The 24,056-nt window shown below is 30.7% G+C and overlaps 4 protein-coding genes across 13 annotated transcripts in view; 2 read left to right on the top strand and 2 right to left on the bottom strand.

The window, feature by feature from the left end:
* Nucleotides 1-343: 343 nt before the first annotated feature.
* On the bottom strand, nt 344-4,141 carry LOC100646721 (venom acid phosphatase Acph-1). 2 transcript variants are annotated; one of them, XM_003399596.4, is made up of 7 exons: nt 3,971-4,141; nt 2,739-2,791; nt 2,319-2,423; nt 1,982-2,247; nt 1,645-1,801; nt 1,128-1,457; nt 344-731 (listed from the first exon to the last, which is right to left on the bottom strand). In XM_003399596.4, exons 1-7 carry the CDS (start codon nt 3,972-3,974, stop codon nt 534-536), a joined length of 1,113 nt encoding a protein of 370 aa, XP_003399644.1. In that variant the 5' UTR covers nt 3,975-4,141; the 3' UTR covers nt 344-533. The 2 variants fall into 2 exon arrangements, with proteins under 2 accessions (XP_003399644.1, XP_012170162.1); XM_012314772.3 differs by lacking the exon at nt 3,971-4,141 and having other exon boundaries at nt 2,739-2,949.
* The window catches only part of LOC100646960, a 228,989-nt gene continuing 208,680 nt past the window's right edge, over nt 3,748-24,056 (top strand). For 6 of the 7 annotated variants that reach the window (XR_007225972.1, XR_007225973.1, XR_001099216.3 and 3 more), the window contains exon 1: nt 21,249-22,730. The gene's annotated coding sequence lies outside the window, so the exon portion shown is untranslated. Of the gene's footprint in view, nt 3,935-5,050; nt 5,149-21,248; nt 22,731-24,056 lie in introns of those variants that run through there. The other variant, XR_007225971.1, reaches the window with a different exon arrangement.
* Nucleotides 5,785-8,357, top strand: LOC105666336 (cleavage and polyadenylation specificity factor 73). The gene has a single exon (XM_012314774.3). It carries the CDS (start codon nt 6,217-6,219, stop codon nt 8,275-8,277), a length of 2,061 nt encoding a protein of 686 aa, XP_012170164.1. The 5' UTR covers nt 5,785-6,216; the 3' UTR covers nt 8,278-8,357.
* On the bottom strand, nt 8,346-18,425 carry LOC100646840 (DNA polymerase theta). Of its 3 annotated transcripts, XM_048410969.1 has the most exons (22): nt 17,187-18,425; nt 16,846-17,076; nt 16,515-16,768; nt 16,289-16,421; nt 16,013-16,214; nt 15,719-15,914; nt 15,478-15,647; nt 15,115-15,382; nt 14,700-15,030; nt 14,455-14,596; nt 14,133-14,376; nt 13,928-14,069; nt 11,523-13,566; nt 11,250-11,458; nt 10,951-11,152; nt 10,688-10,869; nt 10,499-10,618; nt 10,032-10,080; nt 9,745-9,875; nt 9,412-9,676; nt 9,097-9,323; nt 8,346-9,018 (listed from the first exon to the last, which is right to left on the bottom strand). In XM_048410969.1, the coding sequence occupies exons 1-22, from the start codon at nt 17,895-17,897 to the stop codon at nt 8,878-8,880; spliced, it is 6,594 nt and encodes a 2,197-aa protein (XP_048266926.1). In that variant the 5' UTR covers nt 17,898-18,425; the 3' UTR covers nt 8,346-8,877. The 3 variants fall into 3 exon arrangements, with proteins under 3 accessions (XP_048266926.1, XP_012170163.2, XP_048266927.1); XM_012314773.2 differs by having other exon boundaries at nt 9,745-10,080; XM_048410970.1 differs by lacking the exons at nt 16,515-16,768; nt 16,846-17,076; nt 17,187-18,425 and having other exon boundaries at nt 9,745-10,080; nt 16,013-16,210; nt 16,289-16,376.

The following is a 24,056-nucleotide window of genomic DNA, read 5'->3' as shown; positions in this document are numbered from 1 at the left end:
TCGCTTGGAGAAATTAGAAAAAGGGTCATACGATCGATAAATTTTTTTGTCATCGATGGTCGATTAAAATTATTTCGTTAAATATCGGCAAAGATAACTTACCATAAATAATTATATCGTGCGTCGGTAAAAGGTAAAATGGCGTTGACTGTAATCATCGACTAAGATAATAGCTGCAGATTACCATCGGTTGTACATAATACATTCGGCAATTGTAGTTTTAACTTGAGTCAAGATATAAAATGTGTCGTGAACAAGTTCTCAAAAATTAATCGAATACGTATCTAAAATTTAAAGTTCGCGTTCGTGATACATATTCGTGATAAAATAAACAAAATTGAAATTGTTTCGAAAGATTATTCATTGAACATAAGAAAAATTTGAAAATACTTAATATTATAAGTACATGTTGTTATCAGTTTGCTATGATACGTCATTGGTTTACGATAGTTTGTAAAGAAATTTCTATCTTTCGTATATATTAAGCGTTACTTCGTGTCGCAATTATATCTTTGTTATAATATGACCAACGTTTAATTAACATTAAGCGTTTCGACGTATAATTGTTGTAACTCCTCTTTCGATAAATAATCCCATTTATGGTTAACTTCTTCGTCCGATGGAAGCAAGTCATTTACGATATTTAAATATTCTTCAATTGGACAAATTTCTTCGCATCCTGGAATTTTATAAACTTTCAATTTGTCCGTAACTCCGTTCCAGAATAGCATCTAAAAGAAAAAGATAATACATATAATTGAATAATAATAAATTAAAATACGAATTAATCGTTATCCCATCCAAACAAACGAACACATTGTCTAATATGCGAGCAACGACCAACTAAATTATGAATAAAATAGTTTTTGCTACCTCGTGTTTTGTTGCCAACCATAATTCCACATACCCGATTAGTTACGTTTCGTAACTTTTAATTACTAAGAATTAATATCCTTTCATTTTCGTACGAATATATATTAATCGGCAACTTTATCGATTTTATCGTTAACTAAGTTAACGCATTGGTATTATTATACTTGATAATAATACCAATTTTGTCTTAGCCCGTTGAATAAATTAATTCAATTATATACATAGTATATTGATAAATTATCAAACGTAATTACCCTGACGTAGACCTTGTTATTTAGATCCTTCAGTTTCTCAAATATAATCGCAGATCCGTAAGGCGGTATCTCAGGTTCGGTTAGGTTGAGTGCTCTTACAACAGCAGCGATATTTACTTCATGCCCGCTATACAAGTAAATCTTTCTTGGTCTATCGCGTTTCTCGTTTATTCGAATATTGTCAATGAATCTTTTGATAATCACACCGCCGTTCAATCGTTTCAAAAGCGGCGTGTAGGAACGAATTTCGTATTCTATCTTCACGATATCTTGTAGCTTTTTGGAAACTTCGTCGGTATACCATTCTGGCAATAAATGATTCATGGTTTCCTGCAAAATTATTTTAATATACATACATCCTGCCCGACTTTTTCAAATCTAAATTATTAAAATTTATCAACTGTATTATACGTTTCTATTTCTGAGTTTCAAATCATTTTCGTTATAATCGTTACCAGGTATTACTCGAAAGATAATAATTTTATAATCTCAGATTATAATAAATAATTGCTCATACCTGTGCTACAAATTGGTTGTATACTTCATATGCCATATGCGTTGTCGTTATATTCAGACCAGTCTTTTCGTTAAGTAGCTTGAATAGATCTTTATAGGATTGTAGTTTTCGAAGAATCTCTTCCGTATTTCTAACTTCGTTTACAGCCTTCATATATCTGTAAACAAAACATCTTGACTCTAATATTTTCATTTCCAGAGCATACGTTTCGCTTTCTTTTAGTATTTCAAATTGTCTGTTCGTTCGTCAGTGTTCGTTTTCTCTATTGTTCTTTTTAAATTTGCGTCTCTTTCGTCGATATATGATAAAACAACAGGAAAATGTCTTAAACGCTTACAATGGAGAAAGATCCGGTTTCAGCATATTATCGATTTTCTCTGGCATATAATAAATCGGTATAGGCATCCACGATAAATTTTGATTCCACGTTTGCAATGGATTTGGATGATAGAGTCCAGCCAATACCAATTGAAGAGACATTTTCGTTCGGTCGTGATCCGTACTATACGCATAAACATCGCTAGGACGATAAATATCTCCCAAGAATTTACCGTAACGTTCTTTCAACATCGTTCCGATCCGATATTCCCTCATCTTTCCTTCCTGAAAACGGTTTATTTATTATAACACTAACATTTTTATTTTATCGTGTAACATTCGCAATTGTTACTTACGTTCGTCAGCTGAGCAAGACCCCACGGTTCATAAATTGATATGTTATGATAATCGACTGGCGATATTTCTTTTTCACGTGGTGTTCTATCTCCATGTCTAAATAACTGGGGAAATTCCAAGAATTACGAATAATACATATCGAGATATTTTCTTAATTTTTCTACTACCAACTGTATTATTAACTATTCGCTGTTGTTATTGAATGTTACATTTTCATGGTTAATATGATAACTTAAGACATAATTCGTTATCGAATCACTATTGATAAATTGTAATTACAAAGTAAACAGCTTTAAAATATATAAATTTTAAAATGTAATTTAGAGAAATCTCGGCTTAATTAATAATCCGAAGAATTATTAGGACAATAAACAACTAAAGATGGATAAAGTGAAATGAAATAAACAATGAATACTTACTACTTGAACCAATTCCAGGCTAAATTCCCCATCTGTTACTTGGCAAAGTAAACCTACCAGAAGAATAATTATCGTTAGGACTAATTTTATGCGAGACATAGGCGGAGGAAAGAATAAGTCTGTAAGATAGAAGCTTTAAAATAACTGTGTGCTTGAACCGTTTGGCCGTAGAATCGTAACTGTATACGCTATTTTAAACTGAAGCGACACTGGACTAGCATATACTCATGACCTTTAGCACCTCGGTTCCTTCACGTGTACTGCTATTTCAACTTGCACTACAAGTTGAACTTGTTGAATTATAACAAAATACATATATAAAAGGGTCGAAATTAACAAACAATTATTTAACATTTTTTAAATTTACAATTAATATATCATGTCCGATCATTCCTTGAAGTAGCATCTAAACTTATGGAATCTAAACTTATATTTGCATCTGTCGATATTTGTAAAGTAGTAAGAAAGTTTGTCTATTACGAAAAGAGTTTAATTCGTTTTTAAATTGCAAACATAATAAAAAATACATGGATGATATTATATATTTGAATAAAGATACGTCTTTATTGTTTCTCTTTTCAAATTTTAATTAAATAGTTTCAGACGCTAATCGCAAAGGAAAAATAAGCAAATCAAGAATACGCGAATGACGAAATCAATTCAGAATTTAGACATTCGAATAAAGATAATATTTTTATCTATCTTAGCGTCAATAAATAAGATCAGGTGTCGTTATCATTTATGCATCTAGAATAAATTCTTAAAAGTTTTTCTCAAATTTTTCAAGTAGTTTTAAATATACGTACACTATGGAGAAAAATGGATAAACAAGAATGATAATTGCGAATTGTACATAGAGCAGTATACAGTGTAGTCGTTAGATTATATCCTTTGTAAGTTTCCTTCTAAGAAAATTGACAAATTCCTAAGAAACATGTAAGCTTTTCGTAAAGATAAAAAACTAAAATAAAAACCAGTTATTTTATATTTCGAATATGATATTTTTATGTTTCGAAGATATCGTAATGTTTGAATTAATTTGCGGCGGTAGAAATCGAGCTACGTTTGATAGCACTATACACATATCCTGATGCGACCTAGAGTTTCTACCAGTCAACATTATATAATCAAACGTTAAAATTATATAATCAAATGTTGAGCTATGTATAACGCAAAATAGACGATAATACGGCACTGTAAGTACTTTAATGACGTATTTATGTTTTACGTACTCATATTAAATCGTGAACTTTACTCTTGAAGACACAACGCACTTAGATACCGTTAGTTAGATAGATACAGTTAGAACTGTTTGCCAATTATCTTGGAATTACGTTGTCACGAGTAATAATCCGTTAAACTACTAGCATAATCTATGGTACCACTTTGTTAAATACCTACGCGATCGACAGCTGATAGAAATAAAAATATAAATCTCCGCGCAAGGTTACGATTGTTTGATCACAGACCAAATATCAAGTATATCATAATATCATAATATCAAATATATGAAAATAAAGATATATAATACTTCTACGTGATATGATCTTCTTCGTGAATGTTACAAATATTTTAGATTTTATTGTAATCTAATCTGGCGCGTTTTCATCCAGACAGTACTCGTAAAAGCGCCATCTTTCAACATTAAACTAAATTACTCTCTAATAATTAATAACTTTTGGTAACTAAAAGATATGTTTATAAATACCTATTATTCATTAAATATCGTTGATATAAATTTTATTGCCTTATACATATATATATAATAAATTTATTAATTTAAATACATATAATAATGTAGCCATATGTATCTGCAATGTCACATTTATCTTTTTCAAACCAATTTTCTATATATAAAATCTATATCGACAAAATTTGTTTAATCTGGTATTTGATTTTTTATATTCTTCTTTATCTTATATATTTCTGCTTTTATTTTAATTTTTTATATCATCTCTGAATCAAGTGAGAATGAAATGATAAAAATGAGAAATATTTAGGTTTTGGACTAAACATATCGTCACAAGGACATAATGATGATATATAACTTACAAATAAAAGGGCAGAATAATATAATAATACAAATAATGTAACACATAAAATTATATGTTATAAAACAATTTATTTTCGCGCGCTTTGTTAAAATTGAATAGAACGTAGAGACACCACCTGTCGACAGTAACATGCACACAGTATTTGTAATTTGATAGCGTCGGTTGAAATTTTGAATAGTGCGCGTAATTTTTCATCTCGAATAAAAAGTTAAATATCTATATTATTTTTACAATTAAAACAACTGCTTTTGCACATAGTTTACGAAAGTTGTGTATTCTAACGTGAGATATCAAATACATATGGATATTGGACGCTTGTACGGGAAGGAAATGAAAAATTCGAGTTGGCGATTAAGGTACGAGTTTTACATGTATAATCTAGCTTAGCCTTTAATTTGTAACGCTTTTATTTAATTAAAACCGATGTTATTCCAAGCCTGTTCCAACTAAAAATACTATTTTGAGGTTGAAATTCTATTTAAAATTTTTACAAAGCTCAAGCCATTATATCGTTGTATTAAATTTAAGAAAAGACAACGGAAGATAGAAAAATTTCCAAATTCCTAGTTTAAGAATCTATCGTGGTTTTATAATTAACGGAAATTTAGATAATTCTTTATAGTGTAGAATCTTTAGTCTTAACATATCTAATTTTAAAAGTTAATCTTACATGTATTAAACATTTCCTACCTATAATCTTTTTTGGAGAAATATATAAATATATTTATATATTGAGTGGAAATTTCCAATTATTTTTCTACTAAAATTTATCAATAATTCAAACGAAGAGTATAATTTTTTTTCTTTCTTTAATATCAAGTTAAATAAAATATATTTCATTTTTTAGAGAAACTAATATAGGTATAAGTTTACATATTTACATTTCCGTTGTAAGAATTCAAATATTTGTTAATAATGAAATATGTACATATTGTGCATATAAATAAAATTATATTAAATTTTATACTTACGCTTGCACATGTAGTGTATGATAATTGTGGCGCTTGTAAGTGGGTATTGAATTGCTCTATAGGTACACAATAACATAACTTACGTTTTAAAAGTTGGAGTAAACTAATTTAAATATTAACGTGATATTTTGTTTGTAATATACGAGTAACAGAGAAGAAGATTAGATTTGTTTAACTAATTTCATTGAAGATATCTTTCATATATTTTAATCACTAAATCTAAAGTACAATTTTCTAACCTCTATTATCGCGCTACTTTTTAGTTAAGTATATGATCATTGAAGATTCATTTTTTCTTTCTGGCGTAACAATAAGATATGTTTGTACAAACAATGCCTATAAACATAAGAAAAAACGTGTGTCATTTGTAACATAATTGGAACAAATTATACATGAGAATGTGATTTATGAATAATTTTTATGATTGGATGATAATCACAAAATTATAAAAAAATGTCCGTGAAAAGAAAGCCAGAAACACAAGTGCCAGCCGAAGAAAGTGATTTATTATCGATCAGACCACTTGGAGCTGGCCAAGAAGTAGGAAGATCGTGTATCATGTTAGAATTTAAAGGCAAAAAGATTATGTTAGATTGTGGTATACATCCTGGCTTATCTGGCATGGATGCATTACCATTTGTGGACTTGGTAGAAGCGGATGAGATAGATTTATTGTTAATTTCTCATTTTCATTTGGACCATTGTGGAGCTTTACCATGGTTTTTACAAAAAACCAGTTTTAAAGGACGATGTTTTATGACACATGCCACTAAGGCTATATATCGTTGGCTCTTGTCCGACTATATCAAAGTTAGTAACATTGCGACAGAACAAATGTTATATACTGAATCTGATCTAGAAACCAGTATGGATAAAATAGAAACTATCAATTTCCACGAAGAAAAAGATGTGTTTGGAATCAAATTTTGGGCCTATAATGCCGGACATGTATTAGGTGCTGCTATGTTTATGATTGAAATAGCAGGTGTTAAAATTTTATATACTGGGGATTTTAGTCGACAAGAAGATAGACATTTGATGGCAGCTGAAATTCCAAATATTCATCCAGATGTTTTAATTACTGAATCTACTTATGGCACACATATACATGAAAAAAGAGAAGATCGTGAAGGAAGATTTACAAATTTAGTTCATGAAATTGTTAATAGAGGGGGAAGGTGCTTAATACCAGTGTTTGCATTAGGTAGAGCACAAGAACTTCTCCTTATTTTGGATGAATATTGGAGTCAGCATCCTGAACTTCATGAAATTCCTATTTATTATGCTTCTTCTTTAGCAAAGAAGTGTATGGCTGTTTATCAAACTTATGTAAATGCAATGAATGACAAAATTAGGAGGCAAATAGCTATTAACAATCCTTTTGTATTTAAACATATCTCCAATTTAAAAGGAATTGATCATTTTGAAGATATTGGACCATGTGTAGTAATGGCTTCTCCTGGTATGATGCAAAGTGGGCTATCAAGGGAATTATTTGAATCTTGGTGTACAGATGCAAAAAATGGAGTTATAATTGCTGGTTACTGTGTAGAGGGAACATTGGCAAAAACTATTTTATCAGAACCTGAAGAGATTACAACCATGTCTGGACAAAAGTTACCATTAAAAATGTCTGTTGACTATATATCATTTTCAGCACATACAGATTATCAACAAACTTCAGAATTCATACGTATTTTAAAACCACCACATGTTGTACTTGTGCATGGCGAACAAAATGAAATGGGTAGATTAAAAGCAGCATTGCAGAGAGAATACGAAGATGATCCCAATACAATAATGGAAATACATAATCCAAGAAATACTGTTGCTGTAGAATTATACTTTAGGGGGGAAAAAACTGCCAAAGTAATGGGCACATTAGCAATGGAAACACCAAAACCAGGACAGACATTATCTGGGGTTTTAGTGAAAAGAAACTTTAACTATCATATGCTAGCACCTTGCGATTTATCAAAATATACGGACATGAGTATGAGTCAAGTTATTCAAAGACAGAGCATTTATTTTTCAGCATCATTACCAGTATTAAAACATCTTCTAACTCAAATTGCCGGAAATTTGGAAGTTGTAGACGATAAAAAATTACGTGTTTTTAAAAATATTGATGTCACAATTGATGGAAAAATTGTTACTATGGAGTGGATCGCAACACCTGTAAATGATATGTACGCAGATTCTGTTTTGACTGCAATATTACAAGCTGAGATGATGGAACAGCCACCCAAAGTATTACCAGCACCTACAAAAATGGATCGAATGCATTTTAAAGAATGTTTGATAGAAATGTTACAAGAAATGTTTGGGGAGGACTCTGTTCCTAAGATCTTTAAAGGAGAAAAGCTGTATGTAACAGTTGATGGAAAAAAAGCACATATAGATTTATTAAATTTAGAAGTTACCAGCAATGAAGATGAAACATTTCAACAAATAGTACAAACAGCAGTAACAAAGTTACATCAATCTCTTGCACCTCCCTGTGATACAATTTAAGAAATATTTTTTTAAGTTACATATAAGATATAATACAAAATTACTATTATGTATAATAATAGAAAATGTTGAACAACAAAGACTTTTATTTCTTATACAATTCAATGGTATTATACAACACAATCACTTACTTATACATTTTTACAAAAATAATGATATTAATAAGTAAAAGTATAAAAATTACTATCCTAATCTTTTTTGTATAAATTTGTATCATATAAATTTTGATACTTTATATAATATGATTCAAATAGAAAAAATTGTTTGAAAATTCATGTTCAGTAAATATTAACTTATTATTTAAATTCCGGTTTAATCTTCTGAAATATGCAATTATTTATATCATTTAAATATACAATTCATTGTTTCATATTACGATATAAAAAAAAAAAAGATAAAACACAGAATAAATATGTACATAAAATTCACCTTACTATAAATCTATGCAAAAATGCACAATATTATAAGTTACAGAAAAAAAATTGAAACATGATTGACTACCTTTTCGAGTAAAAGTGTATATAAAAAAATTTTTATTTAAAAACTTAATTCAAACAATTAGACAATACTAAATATTTCCTTATAGAAAAACTTAGTAGATTAGCAAACAGTATATTCAGAAAGATCCCCCCATGCTGGTCCAACTTTAAGTTTCACAGGCAACGGTACTGCAAGTTGACATACTTGTTCCATTGATTCCTTTACTATTTTTGCAACTTGGTTTAAATCGTGTATATTCACCTAATATAAGGAAAAGGAATGAAAGATGGTAAAATACAAGCACTCAAAATAAAAAACTGATACAAAGCTATTACTGACCTCATATAAAAGTTCATCGTGGAGTTGTAATACTAGATAACCACCTCTTTGTTGTGCTTCTCTACTGTTACTTCTCAATTTACGAATAGGATTGCTACTAGGCATAATGGTTGTAGCCATTGGAAACTCGACTCGTATTCTTTCTTCGATATTCACCATTGCTTTTTTAGCAATATCAGCTGCAGAACCCTGAACTTTAGTATTCACTGCTTGACGTTCTGCTTGTACTGTGAGATTTAAAAAATTACATTAATTTGATCCTAATTAAACAAAAAATTTTGTTATGGAAACCAATCTACATTTAAGAACACCTACATTTTTCCACCGGGTTTGTACTTGTCAATTCAGGAAACATTCTACGTCTTTCCAGGATGGTTGTTATGTAACCATTTGTACGTGCTTCGTCCAATACATTAGTCAACCACTTAGATATACCTGGGTATGCATTCATAAAAGATTCTAAAAATTCTTTGGCTTTAACTTCATCTACTGATAAATTCTCAGCAAGTGTTTTCACTCCCATGCCATAGATCATGCCATAGCACAATTGTTTTGTATGCTGACGTATTTTATCATCAACCTTTTAATGTGTCAATACATGTCAATAAAATTATTTTTAACAATATAAATTATTTATACAGTATTTACCTGATCTTCAGATATGTGATTCCAATTGGCTGCAATGTTCTTAAAAATATCACCTGGTTTCCGCATAATATCACATAATAGTATATCTCTTGAAAAATGAGCTAATATCCTCAATTCAAGTTGACAGTAGTCTGCTGACAACATAACATTGCCTATTGCTGGTATAAATGCCATTCGAACACTTATTGTAAAGCTATTGTCTTTAAAATTAAAATCCTTTGGCACATTTTGTAAATTTGGTTCATGCATTGAAACTCTACCCGTTAATGTAGATGTAATACAATTACCGTGAATACGAGAACTGTGTTGAGCTAGATTCAATATTGGATAAATAATCTAAAAAATGTATTTCATTATTTTACTTTGAATTATTTCATTAATATACAGAGTAAAATTACATTTTTTCGTCCGAGTTTTAATTTTTGAAAAGTTTGAACTTGGCTAATTATTGACTGAGCATAAATAAACAATTAGCAGAAAGTTATTCTATATACATGTGAAAATAAGTTAAAAATGTGGAATATAATTTTCCTGTTTAAAGCTTCATTTTCAAGAAAATAGAGTTTGAACATGTTTAATTAGGAATTGACCAGGCACATACATAAAATAAATTTGCAAATTTACTATTCTTGGAAACGAAGCTTCTGGTGAAAAAATTTTATTCTACATTTTTTCATAAAGAATCCTCGCGTTTACTTATACATGTAATTTCAATTTTTTAATTGTATCAAAAACTTGTTTAATCTATACATGCCTTAGATTGAGTTGCACTTAATTTACGCCATGACATAACAAGATTAGATACTGGATGATCAGACTGCTCTAATACAGCTTTATTAACGCTAATTTTTTTCCCCTTGTATAAGCCTAAAATCTATATAATTAACAATTTAGCAATTAAATTCAAACAACTGTGCGAATGACAATTAATATATTTACAAACCTCTCCAACTTGCTTAGACGAGGAAAAATTAAATCTTCTTCCACATAATGCATATGCTTGTTCTTCTAATGACATCATCTCTTCATGGATGATGGAAGACAAATCTTGTAATGATTTTAACGATACACCTAAACCAGTTAATTCCATGCAAGCTAGTAAGGTCACTGTCCTCATTTCAATATCTGAAAATATATTTAATGTTCCAAAAATGTAAAAGAATATGAGATAGAGTAATAATGAAGCATATTCATTATATTTATTACCTTTAAATGTGTATAGTAATGTTGGACTCTGTTGTTCTAACTTGTCTAATAGTTTATCTGTTATATGCCACGTAAGTACAGCTTCTGCAGATGCTCTGAGCTCTCCTGCTATTTCACTTTCAATATACAATCCAGGTCCTACATCATAACATGTACCTATTCTTTTAGCTATGAAACATCCTTGTGGAAAATATTCTTTCACCTGTTTTGTGTATTAATTTAAATATAGTACAATTATAACATAATTTAATATAATATGTAAATTTATTTATAAGAATGAAGTTGTACATATTGCTTACCATTTCGTGAAATGTTTTTTCACGACTGCTCCCATGATGCAGCCAACCTGCTACTTTTGGGTCTAAAAATTTGCAACTTGCGGTAATACTACAGCATTTATACAAGGTTTTAAACATTTCTTTAGTTGCAAAGCATTTTACATACAAAAATGTGTTACCCAACAATTCTTTTAATAGTTTCATTTGATCTTTGCCTGGGATTTTTAAATCTGAAAATTTATAGTGTTAGAAACTAAGAGGGAGAAAAATTAATATTAACATAATTTTAAATACCTCGTTCATTAGAGAAAGAAATATAATATGCAATATTGTTTTCCCAAGCAATAGCAGCACCACATAATTTTTTCTCTGCATGCACATAATTTTCCATTTTTTTAGATCTCTTTTTTCTTTCAATAGTAGTAGGACCAATGATCTTAGAGCCTATATTATTAGTTTTATCATTATACAATTCACAATTTAAAGCTAACGCAATATATCGTTTCTGCATCACTTCACGCTTAAATAAATTAAATGTGGCTCTATCACTTCCAACTTTTATAATATTTAATGTATTCCAGTTAGTTGTTTCATTTACAGTGTCTGTAAGTTCATTTGTTTTTACACACGTTTTAGGACTATTTTGAGTGCTTTTTAAATTAAATGTAGACTTCTGTAAAAAATTTTCCGATTTTATGGGTGTATCTTCGTCTGAATTCGAAATTACACCGTCTATACTAGAATTTTTACTAGTTAATGTTTTTTGTATAAGTATTTCATTTAATTTTGATTTGATTTTACATTTTTCAATTTCTATTCTGTCTGAAACAGTAGTTGCATGATTCTTATCATCAAATGTCCGATCGGAAACTTTTTGAGTATACAACTTCTGTTTTCTTACAGAATCTAGTTTACTTTGTAACTTGCTACTTGTAGCAGGTGAATTTATATTTTGGGAAGCAATAACAATTTCATCTGAATCTGATTTGTTTGAAGCTAACAATGTTTCGCCGTTTTTACTAAAAACCACACTGACATTTGCAATAGGTGATTTTGCAACTTGTACATTACTCAGCCAACGTTTCTGTGATCCTTTTTTTATATAATCATCCACAGCTCGTTCAAATTTTATATCGCATTTCTTTTTTATCTCTAACGTCGAACTACTTATTTCATTGGTTTCTACAAAATGTTGCACATTTGCATTTTTTCCATCTTTGATGTTATATTTAACTGATATATTATGGTTATTTTTATCTTTAGTTTGATTTAACTTCTCCATTATTTTTTTCGTTTCATTCCAAGAATCATCTTTCCACGAAAGTGTGCTCTGTTTTACTTGTAAATTTGAAGAATTCTTATTTATATGTTTATCTTTCACATTCTTTTCTGTGACTGTTTCATTGCTGTTAGTATTAGAAGTGATTTGTAACTTTACATCTTTTTTGTCCTGTATTGTTACTTTGGGATCAGCTGATCTAGTTTCTTCAAATTCTGTGAATTGTAGAGAATCAACGATATTTTGTTCAAGAACATTACAAATTTGTGTGTCGAGATTTAAACTATCATCAAAAAGACTAGGACTTCTTGAAAGAACTTCTGTTTTTATATCATTCTGAAAACTAGATAAATGCGTAATCGTATTTCTGCAAGCTGATACTTTAGTGCTTGTTTCGTCCGAAATTCTTATTTTCTTGGTGGGTATATCACTCACATTCTGAATGTTTTGGACTTCATTAATGGAGTGTTTAATAGTAACATTTCGGGTACAGTCTCTTTTCCTATCGTCGAAATCGAGTAATGATTCACTATTTCGTCTTGAAGCAGATGTTATTTTAGGGCTACTACTTTCAAAGAAATTAGTTGATAGCTCCTCGGCTAGAATATCACAAAATTCAGGGATATCTATTTGTAATAATTGATCAGTAAGTTTTAAGTCATCATGCTTTGTCTCTTGCAATATATTATTTTCTAAGTTACATTTAGGATCGTCAATATTTTTTGTAATATTTTCATCAATTTTAGATTTTTTATTTTTATCGTATTTGTGATTTAATGAGCTTTCTTTTTCATTAACAAAATTGACATTCTTATTCATACCCTCGTTGATTATTGAACATGAATTCTTTTCATATTTATTTTGAATAACAATTTCGCTTAAATTATCTTTATTTTTAGAATTGCTGTATGTAGTTTCAAGTTTTATTTCTACATTTGTGCATTTTGTTGCTTGAAATCTATCTTGTTGTTCATATAAACTTATTTCGCTATTAGATTTGTTTGTAATGACCAATTGATCATTCTGTTTCCATGACATATCTTGCAATTTCAGTTCATTCTGCAAATGAAGCGCGATATTAAAACTCCTTACCGTAGCATTTAACTCGGGAAAATCCAGGCGCAATCATTGCGCCCGAATGGTCGAGAAAGGAGCCGAAGCGACGGAGACAGAGTGTCGGAACTTGAAACATTATATCGTGCGACTGAGTGCGAGCGAGATAGCAGCGCCCTTGTTTAGAAAAAGGACACCATTCGAAACATTCATACTTGGGCCGAGATTAAGACCACGAGTGAGACTCGTGATATTTAGGTTTGGCTCAAAATTCTCATCACGACGCAGAATCGTCAAAGTATGGCAAGGGGTTAAGGTATAAAATCATTCAAAAATATCAATCTTTAAAACTATAACTGTTACTTACCTGTACTAATGTTCTCGCCTCGTGAACTAACATTGTTGCAGCTTCATGAGGTGTTAAACCGTCTTTTCCAGTGACAAATACTGTTCTCATTTTATTTCGTTTTACTGCTTCCGATTCGTGTTCACCGTCCTGTTCTTTTTCACTAAAATATGATTTCAATAATAATAGACTCTTGTTGAATCAATAAAATATTTTACTAATGTACCTTTCAAAAGGAAGTGCCTTATAAAGCGCACGTTCAACATCAAGTTCATTAGCAATAGCTAATTCTGCTACAGATGTGATTCCATGCTTGTAAAGACTTCTAGCACGTAGTCCATTTAACATTGGGAGACGCAATAGATCTAATAACTCTCTACATACACCAAACTGTAACCGTGTCTGAAATTGTGAGACTAGTAATTCTAGACAGCCCCAGCCCAATTGCTTACAGAATTGTGTGATCATCCCTGAAGACCATTTTAATAATAAAATATTTATAATATCATCCAATTAAATATTTTCTTATAATAAATAAGAAATATTACCAGCAAATGTAGAAGCAGATTGCTGTAAAGTTTGAAGAACTCCACGGCAACAGCCATATTTTGTACAAACTACAGTAAGAGGAACTTCACGAACTAAATCATGTAATGCTAATGCAGTATAAAATCTCTTATGTATGCTAAGCTGAAAATAGGGGTTTACATTATTTAGTGAATATAATTAATAAATATATTCACTCATTAATATCAATTGTTAATATATAATGTTCAAATACAAAATAATTCACCGATTTCCCTGGTCGTATGATGCCTTGAACGGCTAATGTTAAAAATCGTTCTTCTACACCAACAAGTTGCCCAACCCTACGTTCACTTTCTGACAGCATTCTCCATAACTCTAAAAATGTCATCCAATCGATACTTCCAATTTGATTTCCAGAATTTAGTGGTGTCACTAGGTATATCACATGTAATTCTGTATCCAACACAAAGCATCGTCTTGCTTTTTGAAGTTCTTCAAGTAAGAACAAACCGTCTCTAGGTGAAATAGAAGCTGCTAAACATGCTTTACCGAAAGCTGTAGCCACCCACCTATGTCCATCTTCAGTTTTTTGTAACCTATGTAATATTACATTATATGGAGTATAAAAATATCATTTAATAGATGAAAAACTTGAAAATAATTATTTTTATGATACTTACAATAAAAATTCATTATCTACTAAAAATTTGATTGCGTCGTTCCAAGTACCTTTTGAGTTGTACTCATCACTCAAACTTACTAAGGTACACTTAATGTACAATTCAAGATGTAACGGAGTATGAACGATCTCACTAGCTATAGCTTCTAGAAGAGCTCGAATTAAAGGTGTTGAATCCTCAAGACAGGATTCAATTGGTTCCAAAGAAGCTGATAACAATATCTCAGCTGCTTTTTGTTCAGTTGGATTACACATAAGTATACTTTCCCCTATGAGGATATAACTGAGTCTATATTCCCTTTCATTAACTTATGCATTGAACTAAATTGATTTACTCCATTTTATCTTATCTTATTATCTTTACCTGCTGTATCCTTTCCCATTCTACCTGCTCGTCCTATCATTTGTCGATAGGTAAGGCTATCTAGTAATTTTCCAGCAAATTTTGGAGATCTAATAATCACTCGCCTAGCAGGTAAATTTACTCCACTACTTAAAGTTGATGTGGCAACAAGAACTCTTAAAGACCCAGATCTGAAATAATTTAACATGTAATTAGTTTTTCTAGATATTTATATAAAATGGAAGATACGTGAATTAAAAACCTGAAAGATCCTTCTATAATATCACGTTCATCCATGGTAAGACCAGCATGATGAAAAGCTGTCCCAAAAGAAACTGTGTTCTTTAATATGTTATCTAAACCTGTAGGACTACGTTTTAGTTGCTCCAATGTTTCAGAAATTAATGCAGTATCTAATTGCTGCCTTAAAGTTTTACCTAGTTTCGTATTTTCTCGACCTAAAAAAATTGATTATGAATTATTATTATGAATGTTATGAATTGTGCAATTATAAGCTAAAATTAAAAATTAAAAAATTTAATATTATTAAATATACCTAGTTTACAAAATGCAGCAGCAATTTGTTCAGCTAGTTTCTCACACCAATTTTTTGTAGAACAAAAGATTAATACACTATGTCCATCAGATATTGTCTCAATACACAGGTGAAGAATATCATCCGAGTCCATAGTTAATTCTGGCATTGGCGTTAAGTTTCGTATAAGACATAATTTATTATCATATATACTTCTACCTATCTAAAAGCATATAAGGATTTGTATTAAAAATTTCAAACTATAAACGTATTACAATTTTGTAATCTGTGAAATACCTTGCATTGTTCATTTAATGGTATTGGTCTGAATTCTGTTTTATACAATTCTGCATCCAACCACTTAGCTAAAATGGACAAATTTGGAAGCGTAGCAGACATACCAATTAATTGTATATTAACATTTTCATTTCTGAAACAAAATAGAATATTAATTTCTATACTTATTTACAATAGTAGATTATATTTTTCTTACATCACATAGAAATAAACATATTCCAATTACCTAAAAGTCATATATTTTAATTTAGTTAGAAGTAATTCGAGAAGATATCCGCGATTTGGATCACCAACAAGATGTAATTCATCTATGATTACTGAACCTAAATTGATTAATTCATTTTCTTCCATTAGATGATTTACTAATGAATTTGCTTTTTCGATAGTTGCTATTGCAATATGAGTTGCTGCAAATCCTCCAGCAGGCATAACACCACCCATGAAACCTTCTACTCGAACACCACTATCAGATAATAAATCCTAAAAAATTACAGTTTAACACATAAGACATATATAACATTCTTAAATTATTTACTCATAGACTGAGAAGATCTTACTTGAAAATAATACATTTTTTCTCTAACAACAGAAACAAATGGTAAGATAAAAATCACTTTTTTTCTCCTTTCTAATACTGTCTTTATCATAAGAATTTCTGCTACCAATGTTTTTCCAGCTGATGTTGGAGCAGAATATACAAGATTATGGTTTTCTTCAATGATCTTATGATTTGATAAACATTCAGTTTGCCAATCAAACATAGTAATTACTCCTCGTGCTTCATATTTCTGTAACATATAAAAATAAACTCTTAATTAGTGTCATAATTGAAATTTAAGAAATGGATAGAACTAACTATTTTGAAATTAGTATAAGTCTATTAGAAATACAAATTTACCTGAAGAATATTTGGTGGTAGACCCCAAGAAGCTAATTTATTTCGTTCTTGGGTAGGAATAATAGAGATAGAAGCATTTAATTTGGAAGATTTTTCTTTATTACTTACAAGAATATTACTATCAGATAATTTTACATTGCTTGTATCAATCGTAATAGTATTTGCAACATTACTTTTTTCATTACTATTATCAACATGCAAGGTTGACGATTCAGATTTATTATATTGTTTTGGCAATATACTTGTATTTGAAGAAATATTATTTATATAATTCACATTTACATTGGCATTTTCTTTACTAATTCTATATGAATCATGATTTTCCTTTGAGGAAGTAATATTTTTTGATTTTGATTTCTTTACATTAGTCCTGCTAACAAGTTTTGATTTTAAAACATTATCTCTTTTAAGTTCTTTACATTTTAAATTATTTTGACTCGAAGTACGTTTCCTGTTAGTAGAACTATGTGACTTTCCTTTGATTTCAATATCTTTATTGATATTATTTGATATATTTGTTACTTTAGAGAGAAATGTATCATCTTTGAAACATTTATCTGCATCATTACAATCATTAGTAATATCCATATTTTTGACTTCAGCCTGAATACAGGCAGACAGTGTATCATCCCCAAAGGATGGCATTTTATTCAAGCATTGCATTTTGCAGTTTTGTGTTACTTGAATATTGTATATGAAAAATATATACATTAAAATTAACAAAAGATGGTATAATACATTATTCAATCATTATGAGTAGATACATGAATTTTTTAAGTAATTTTTGTATAATTTTTATTCATAATTTTCGAATATATGATACATTATTTTGTATCTTGTTTTAATATAATTCAATTAAATAATTTTACTATTCAATATTTACAAGTCAAACAATTATGTACACGATTAAAATTGAATGTCAGAATCATCATTTAATAAATAATTATATGAGTACAATTTGTTCATTTATGTACAAAACTATTAATTATTTATACTATTTGGAGTAAATGTTACAAATGCTCCATTCTTTTATTTAAAATAAATATTCGACAGAAAATAAATTATATATAATGTATAACTAAAAGAGAGCAAACGTTCACATATTCTTCTTCACAGAATTTTTTCTATTTTGTTTGTTATGAAATTTAATAAAAAATCACATCGTTGATAAAATTTAAAATACACATGATTAACGTACAATCGCGCGTGGTGAGATCATGATTATTGCCGCTTTCTATTAAGATCTTTATTTCGCTATCAATTAATTTCTTGGCATGTAGATTATATATAAAATAACATATAAACTATGACATAAAATAATATTATGAATTATCCATTTATAATATTTATTTTATCTATTCAAATAAATTACTAAAGTCATGAGATATTACCCTAAAATTTCCCTAGAACTTTAAGGTAGAATAAATTATATCATACATTTTCTTATTATTTGAAACTTTAGTAATTTAATTATTTGTTAATAATTAATATGCATAACTACTATATGTAGATGTGTTGTAATAACAATTGAAATAAATATATTTGTAAGAAAATAATTTTAGTATCATGTGTAAAGATAGATTTAGGGGCTATTGAATATTTATAAATTTAATCTTTTTACACTTTGTAATTGTTTCGTGAATTAAATTATAATATATGAATAAATATATTTGAAAAAATTAATTATAATTTAATATCACACATAAGAGTTAGGGAATTGTTGCAGTTGATGTATTATGCCCTCTATCGTGAAATTTCTAAACGAATCTGTTGAAATGCAATGGATAATCAAAGTGTCTCAAAATAAACATAATATGTACATGTAATGCGTAATTATTTTACTATCTGTTAAGTCTACATTTAGATATTAAAATAGTTAAAAGAAATTCTGTATTCAATTATAATTTAAAAAGTCCTGGTAATAAAATTATTGTCCGAAAACTATAGTTGAAATTTGCCTCGACTATAATATCGTTTAAAACTTAATTCAAATAAATTTTAGTATTATTATTATTATTTAAATAAGAATTACTAATAAATAGAAGTTACGATTGCAATCATAATGTTTTACTAATGTTTTTAATATAATACGCACGAGAACATAACAGTTAAAATATGTTAAAGATATTTCTATAGTTGATATAAAAATACTGAAATAAGATAAACGTCTATTTCATAATTGATTGGTCAACTAAAATTTCAGTTTTGCAATGAATATAAAACATACGTTGACCCTTCAAGTTAGACATATATGTATTTTCATCTGTAGGAAATACCAAACATTTAATTGGTATTCATAATATATCATTATAATCGGCATAATCGTAAAACTTAAATCTGTCGAACGATTTTTCAAATTCATTTGTGCAACGCATCTGCCAAATAATGATAGACAGATAATAGGAAAATAGGCATTTGATCAACCTACGGTCGTTTATATTTAATAAGCGGAAAGTTTTAACGTTGAAAGATTATAGTCTCACTGGATGTAATATTTAGAAATAAATTTCCGCTATGGTCGTACTTCAGAGTCTGTATTTTTCCTGTTTAATTCCTTGAATAATTAATTGACGAATAAGAACAAGGAGTTCAGATATGAGTTCCAAGTAATTAATAAAGTAAAAAGTAATGATACGATTAGATGATCTAGCGATAGTATTAATAAATAAATATTTTATCGTCCCGATGAAGGCATGTCACAAAAATGGTAGTTTTATTATTTTAGGTAAGCAAAAATGTAATAAAATTAGTACGGAAATTGAAATAGGAATTGACGTTATGGGTGTAATTGGTAGAAAAATTGAATACGTCACTAATATAGTGAATGATATTAAGCTTATAAAAATGAAATTTAGAGCGCAATATCAAGTAACATAGAATATATGTAACAGCGTATATAAGGTATGATTTGTGATATCGGTAACATTTTATGATTTAGTATTAAATTTATCATCTTTTTAAATAGGAGATTAATTAATATGTAAATAACAAAATAATTGATCATTCGTTTAATTAGTTTGGGTACGATAGTAGTGATAAAATTTAGGATGACACGAGAAACGTGGTTTACGTAAAATAACTGAAATTTCAGAATAAAAAGTATTTATTTTGGGCATACGAGTCTTATGGAAATAATGATATACACTTGTGATAAAAGTAGTAGAGTACAGCTGTGGAAGAAGGGATTAAGATTTTCCAAAATTTCATAAAATTTTATTCCTGGAATACGAAGAGAAAACAATCATTACAGTTTCATCAAACTGCGATCATGTTTAAGTACATATAATGCCATTTCTCTATATTCTACTAGCGTTTGTACAAAAATCTAAGCAAATTGACGTTTCAACGTGACGTTTAACAGATGAAGTTCCAATTATAAAAATCTTCCGATAGACCATTTTGATGTTCAACGACGCATATATACGTACGTATACACATCACAGGTTACATAGCGAAATTAGTTTAACGTTCAAAAGAATCGTTGAGATATAGGTGTTTAATATTGCGTCAGACGTTGAAGAGATCGTAAACGTGTGAACAGAGCTTAAACAATCAAGATAAAGCTGAATAAGATGTGGCGTTCTTTAAAAATTTTTACGCTGCCGAACATTTTAACAAATACGTTTTAAAGCTTTGCAATTTCCACTCTGATCTATTCTAGTTTATTAAAAATTAATAGGGCTACGAGATAAGATTGAAAAATAATATATCTAGCTACAAGCGAAACGGAGTCCCAATTTCCAAGAATGTTCCGTGAGTCCGCGCGGATTTATCGCGAGACGCGCGAGTGCTGGCCTACACTGCGCTACTAATTCGATGTTCAAACGCATCGTTCGAAAAACGCATTCGGTAGCGCATAAGATAGTGCGGGGAGTGTGAACGGAGCCTAAACGGTGGAGCAAACGCGTCGCGTCGGGCGGGCGGACAGGCGGGCAGACAGGCAGACAGACAGAAGCTGGAGCACCTGTCTGTCCCTCCACTCTTCGGTACGGTAAAGAGGGGCCCGGCACTGGATACACACCTCGTGCCGTGGTTCAGTACTCAGTACCTCGTGCACGCTCACGCTGATAAGACCTTATTCTAATCACACGTCACCTGGCATCGATATAGTCGTGCGCGGACTTTTTACGCGATTTCTCACGCTCCATCTGACGCAATTCCTTCGGTCCTTCGGTCCTTCGGTCTTTCGGTCCTTCGATCAACGACGTATTCGCACGCATTTTGTCCTGACTGGTCTCGTTTCTCTTTCACTCTCTGTCTCTCTTTCTTCCTTCCTCTTTACCACGTCCGTTTCGCGTGTATGAAACTGACGCAGCTGGTGGCACCTTGATGCAGCGGATCGCGCGACCCGATCCAGGAATTTTCCCGGATCTTTGGATCGGCCGATCGAACACGTCAGCTCGCCCCTAACTCTCTCTTTGCTGCATCGAACGCATACGTAATTACCTTCGCTCGCGCGATTATATCCGCGCGATCCCTCGATAGTCACGTACGATTTGTTCGTATCACGCTGGATACGTGCTCACTGCTCAGCCACGAGATGTACCGGAGTAACTTAGCCACATCCCGTGCTCCGATATACGATTCGATGCCGGCAAAGATACCGCAAAAAAACCGTGATTCGTCGATTTTCGTACCGATCGGCTTCTCGTGTTGGCAGCTTGGAACCGCGGCAATTGGCTTCCGCGGCGATGGATCGGCAATCGATTCCGTTCCTTGTATCGTTTAGTCCGCTTCCGACGTTCGGCTACTAACGTTGCTGGCGCTCGGTCGCGCGCGTATGCTACCAATCGGCCACGTGTTTTCTCCTACTCGTGCCACGAACAACGTTCGATCGTGGATAAAACGTAGAGTGTGTTTCTAACGATTCGTTTCTTGCCATTGCGTGTAAATGTGACACTGTTAGACGCCACTGAGGAAGGCTGTTGCACTGGATCTGCCGAAGGTCGAATATCGATACCGGACGCGGACAGGAGAAATTAGGTGAACCGCTCGAGACAGACTTTTTGTTTTTCTCGCCGTGCTCGCGTAGAGATCGTGTAAGTTCACGTGTACGGAGGAAAAGAACTCGGTCCGCAGTCCACAACAAGAATTTCGATGTTACGTAACGGAGAAATAGAATGAACGAGCGTTCAACGGGTGACACTCTTTTTGTGAACTCGATAAACACCACGTGTCAGATCGTTGACATTGAGGAACAGATTTTGTGTGAAGTTTATGATTAAGTTCGACCAGAGAGTACGAGTTCCTCGAATAGGAAAGGCCAGAGAATCGTTTAGTGAAAGCGAGAGCGGCGCTAAGTGTTTGTGAAATCGTGAAACTGCGACACCACGTGTGTGACATCTATTACTTGACTTATGATAGGTGGATCGTAAAATTTACCGTTTCCTTTCTGCTATGACTAGAACGACAAGATTTCTCGACACACTAGTGCGGCTTTCATAGAAAATCTTGTGATATTGGCCGATATAGGGAGGGCATTGCGCTTCCTCTTCGATGCAATTTGTTGGATTAATGGCAAGTTGTACGTTCTATATAAAATTGGTAAGCAACGAAACTATTGCTGTTTGTATACCCTATCGTTTCTTCTAATCTCTCTCGTAGATATTAATACTTTTATATCTACGATCTCTCTTTTATATCGCGATCGGACTAGAAAATAAATGAGATCGATCGAACGTTTTCAAAAATACGTATTTTCAAACTTTTAATACTATAAAATACTCGTATATTTACAAAAATATGAAATTTTAACTGCGAAAGAAAAGCGAACTTTCTGGAATATTTGTTATCGTACTCGTATCTAAATACATAGTTTGCTTTGTAGTAGATAAATTTTACCTCTATTACGATATACGACAATTTATAATTACAAGAATGTCGATACTCGGTACATTATAGTTGTTTATTTATTTCGCCTTGGCATACTTTTTAGCGTTTCGTTCAATACAGGAAAGCAACAAAAAAGTAACGCGATTGCAAGACGAATATACATATACAAAGTATACTACGCAACATGACGTTTTATGAAATAAGTACTTTATGCCGCTATATTTCTGTGCTCCATGTGATCTATCTCGACCGTTACGTTCGACTGGAATTGATTTAAATATCTACGCATTGAGTAGACCGCGACAATCATAGAAAAATCTGTCGAAATTGCGCGATAAATATTTAAGATGTAAACAAAAAAAAAAAAAAAAAATTATCGTGAAAAAAGGTTTGCGTTTCGTTAATAGATGTTTACTGGTGAATATTTAAAAGTAGAAAATTACTAGCTAGAATTTGAAAATAATTACAAAAATTAACTATATCGAACGTATTTTATAAAACGTTTGGATGGTGTAAATTCTATAAATAGCACAATGTTGGTTATATCTCGCACGCAGCCTTTTTAAATACATAAAAACATCATAATTAGGAAACAGAGCATATATCGAAACGTAAAATCAAATGAAAATATCACAGTTGATACAATGAAACATACATATTACAAATATCGTAAAACTTTTTTGTTATTTTAGAATCGTCATCGTTATAATATGCCAGGTTATATAATAAATAAGTTGTATATTATACAAGGTGTGTGTTTCATCTAAATACCACCCAAAATATCTCTGTTTCAATTAACATATTATTTCCTAAAAATACTTCCTACAGAATTTACATATTTTTGCATAGTTTAGCATACGGGAATAATACTGTTATTCTGCTGGAAAGAGTTAATTAAACAAATCGATCAAAATTTTGTTTTTCTCAATGAAATAATATATTCTATCATCTATATGGAAACTCTAAAAGTCGACCTTAATAAGTCAAAGCCTTAACGATAGATATCGAATATAAAATATTCGGAACGAGATATCGCAT

This window comes from Bombus terrestris, chromosome 12 (genome assembly GCF_910591885.1).
Source record: "Bombus terrestris chromosome 12, iyBomTerr1.2, whole genome shotgun sequence".
NCBI classification, from domain to species: domain Eukaryota; kingdom Metazoa; phylum Arthropoda; class Insecta; order Hymenoptera; family Apidae; genus Bombus; species Bombus terrestris.
Note: the sequence above shows the minus strand (reverse complement) of the source record. Positions and strands in the feature narration are given on the sequence as shown.

Coding starts and splice junctions, on each gene's coding strand:
- LOC100646721 (XM_012314772.3), bottom strand. CDS start 2,837: ATGTCTCGCATAAAATTAGTCCTAACGATAATTATTCTTCTGGTAGGT. Junction 2,424..2,738: donor GCCTGGAATTGGTTCAAGTA/GTAAGTATTCAT, acceptor GAATTTCCCCAG/TTATTTAGACATGGAGATAG. Junction 732..1,127: donor ATAACAAGGTCTACGTCAGG/GTAATTACGTTT, acceptor TTTTTCTTTTAG/ATGCTATTCTGGAACGGAGT.
- LOC105666336 (XM_012314774.3), top strand. CDS start 6,217: ATGTCCGTGAAAAGAAAGCCAGAAACACAAGTGCCAGCCGAAGAAAGT.
- LOC100646840 (XM_012314773.2), bottom strand. CDS start 17,897: ATGTATATATTTTTCATATACAATATTCAAGTAACACAAAACTGCAAA. Junction 16,769..16,845: donor AAAAAATGTATTATTTTCAA/GTAAGATCTTCT, acceptor GTAATTTTTTAG/GATTTATTATCTGATAGTGG. Junction 11,459..11,522: donor TTCTTTCTCTAATGAACGAG/GTATTTAAAATT, acceptor ATAAATTTTCAG/ATTTAAAAATCCCAGGCAAA.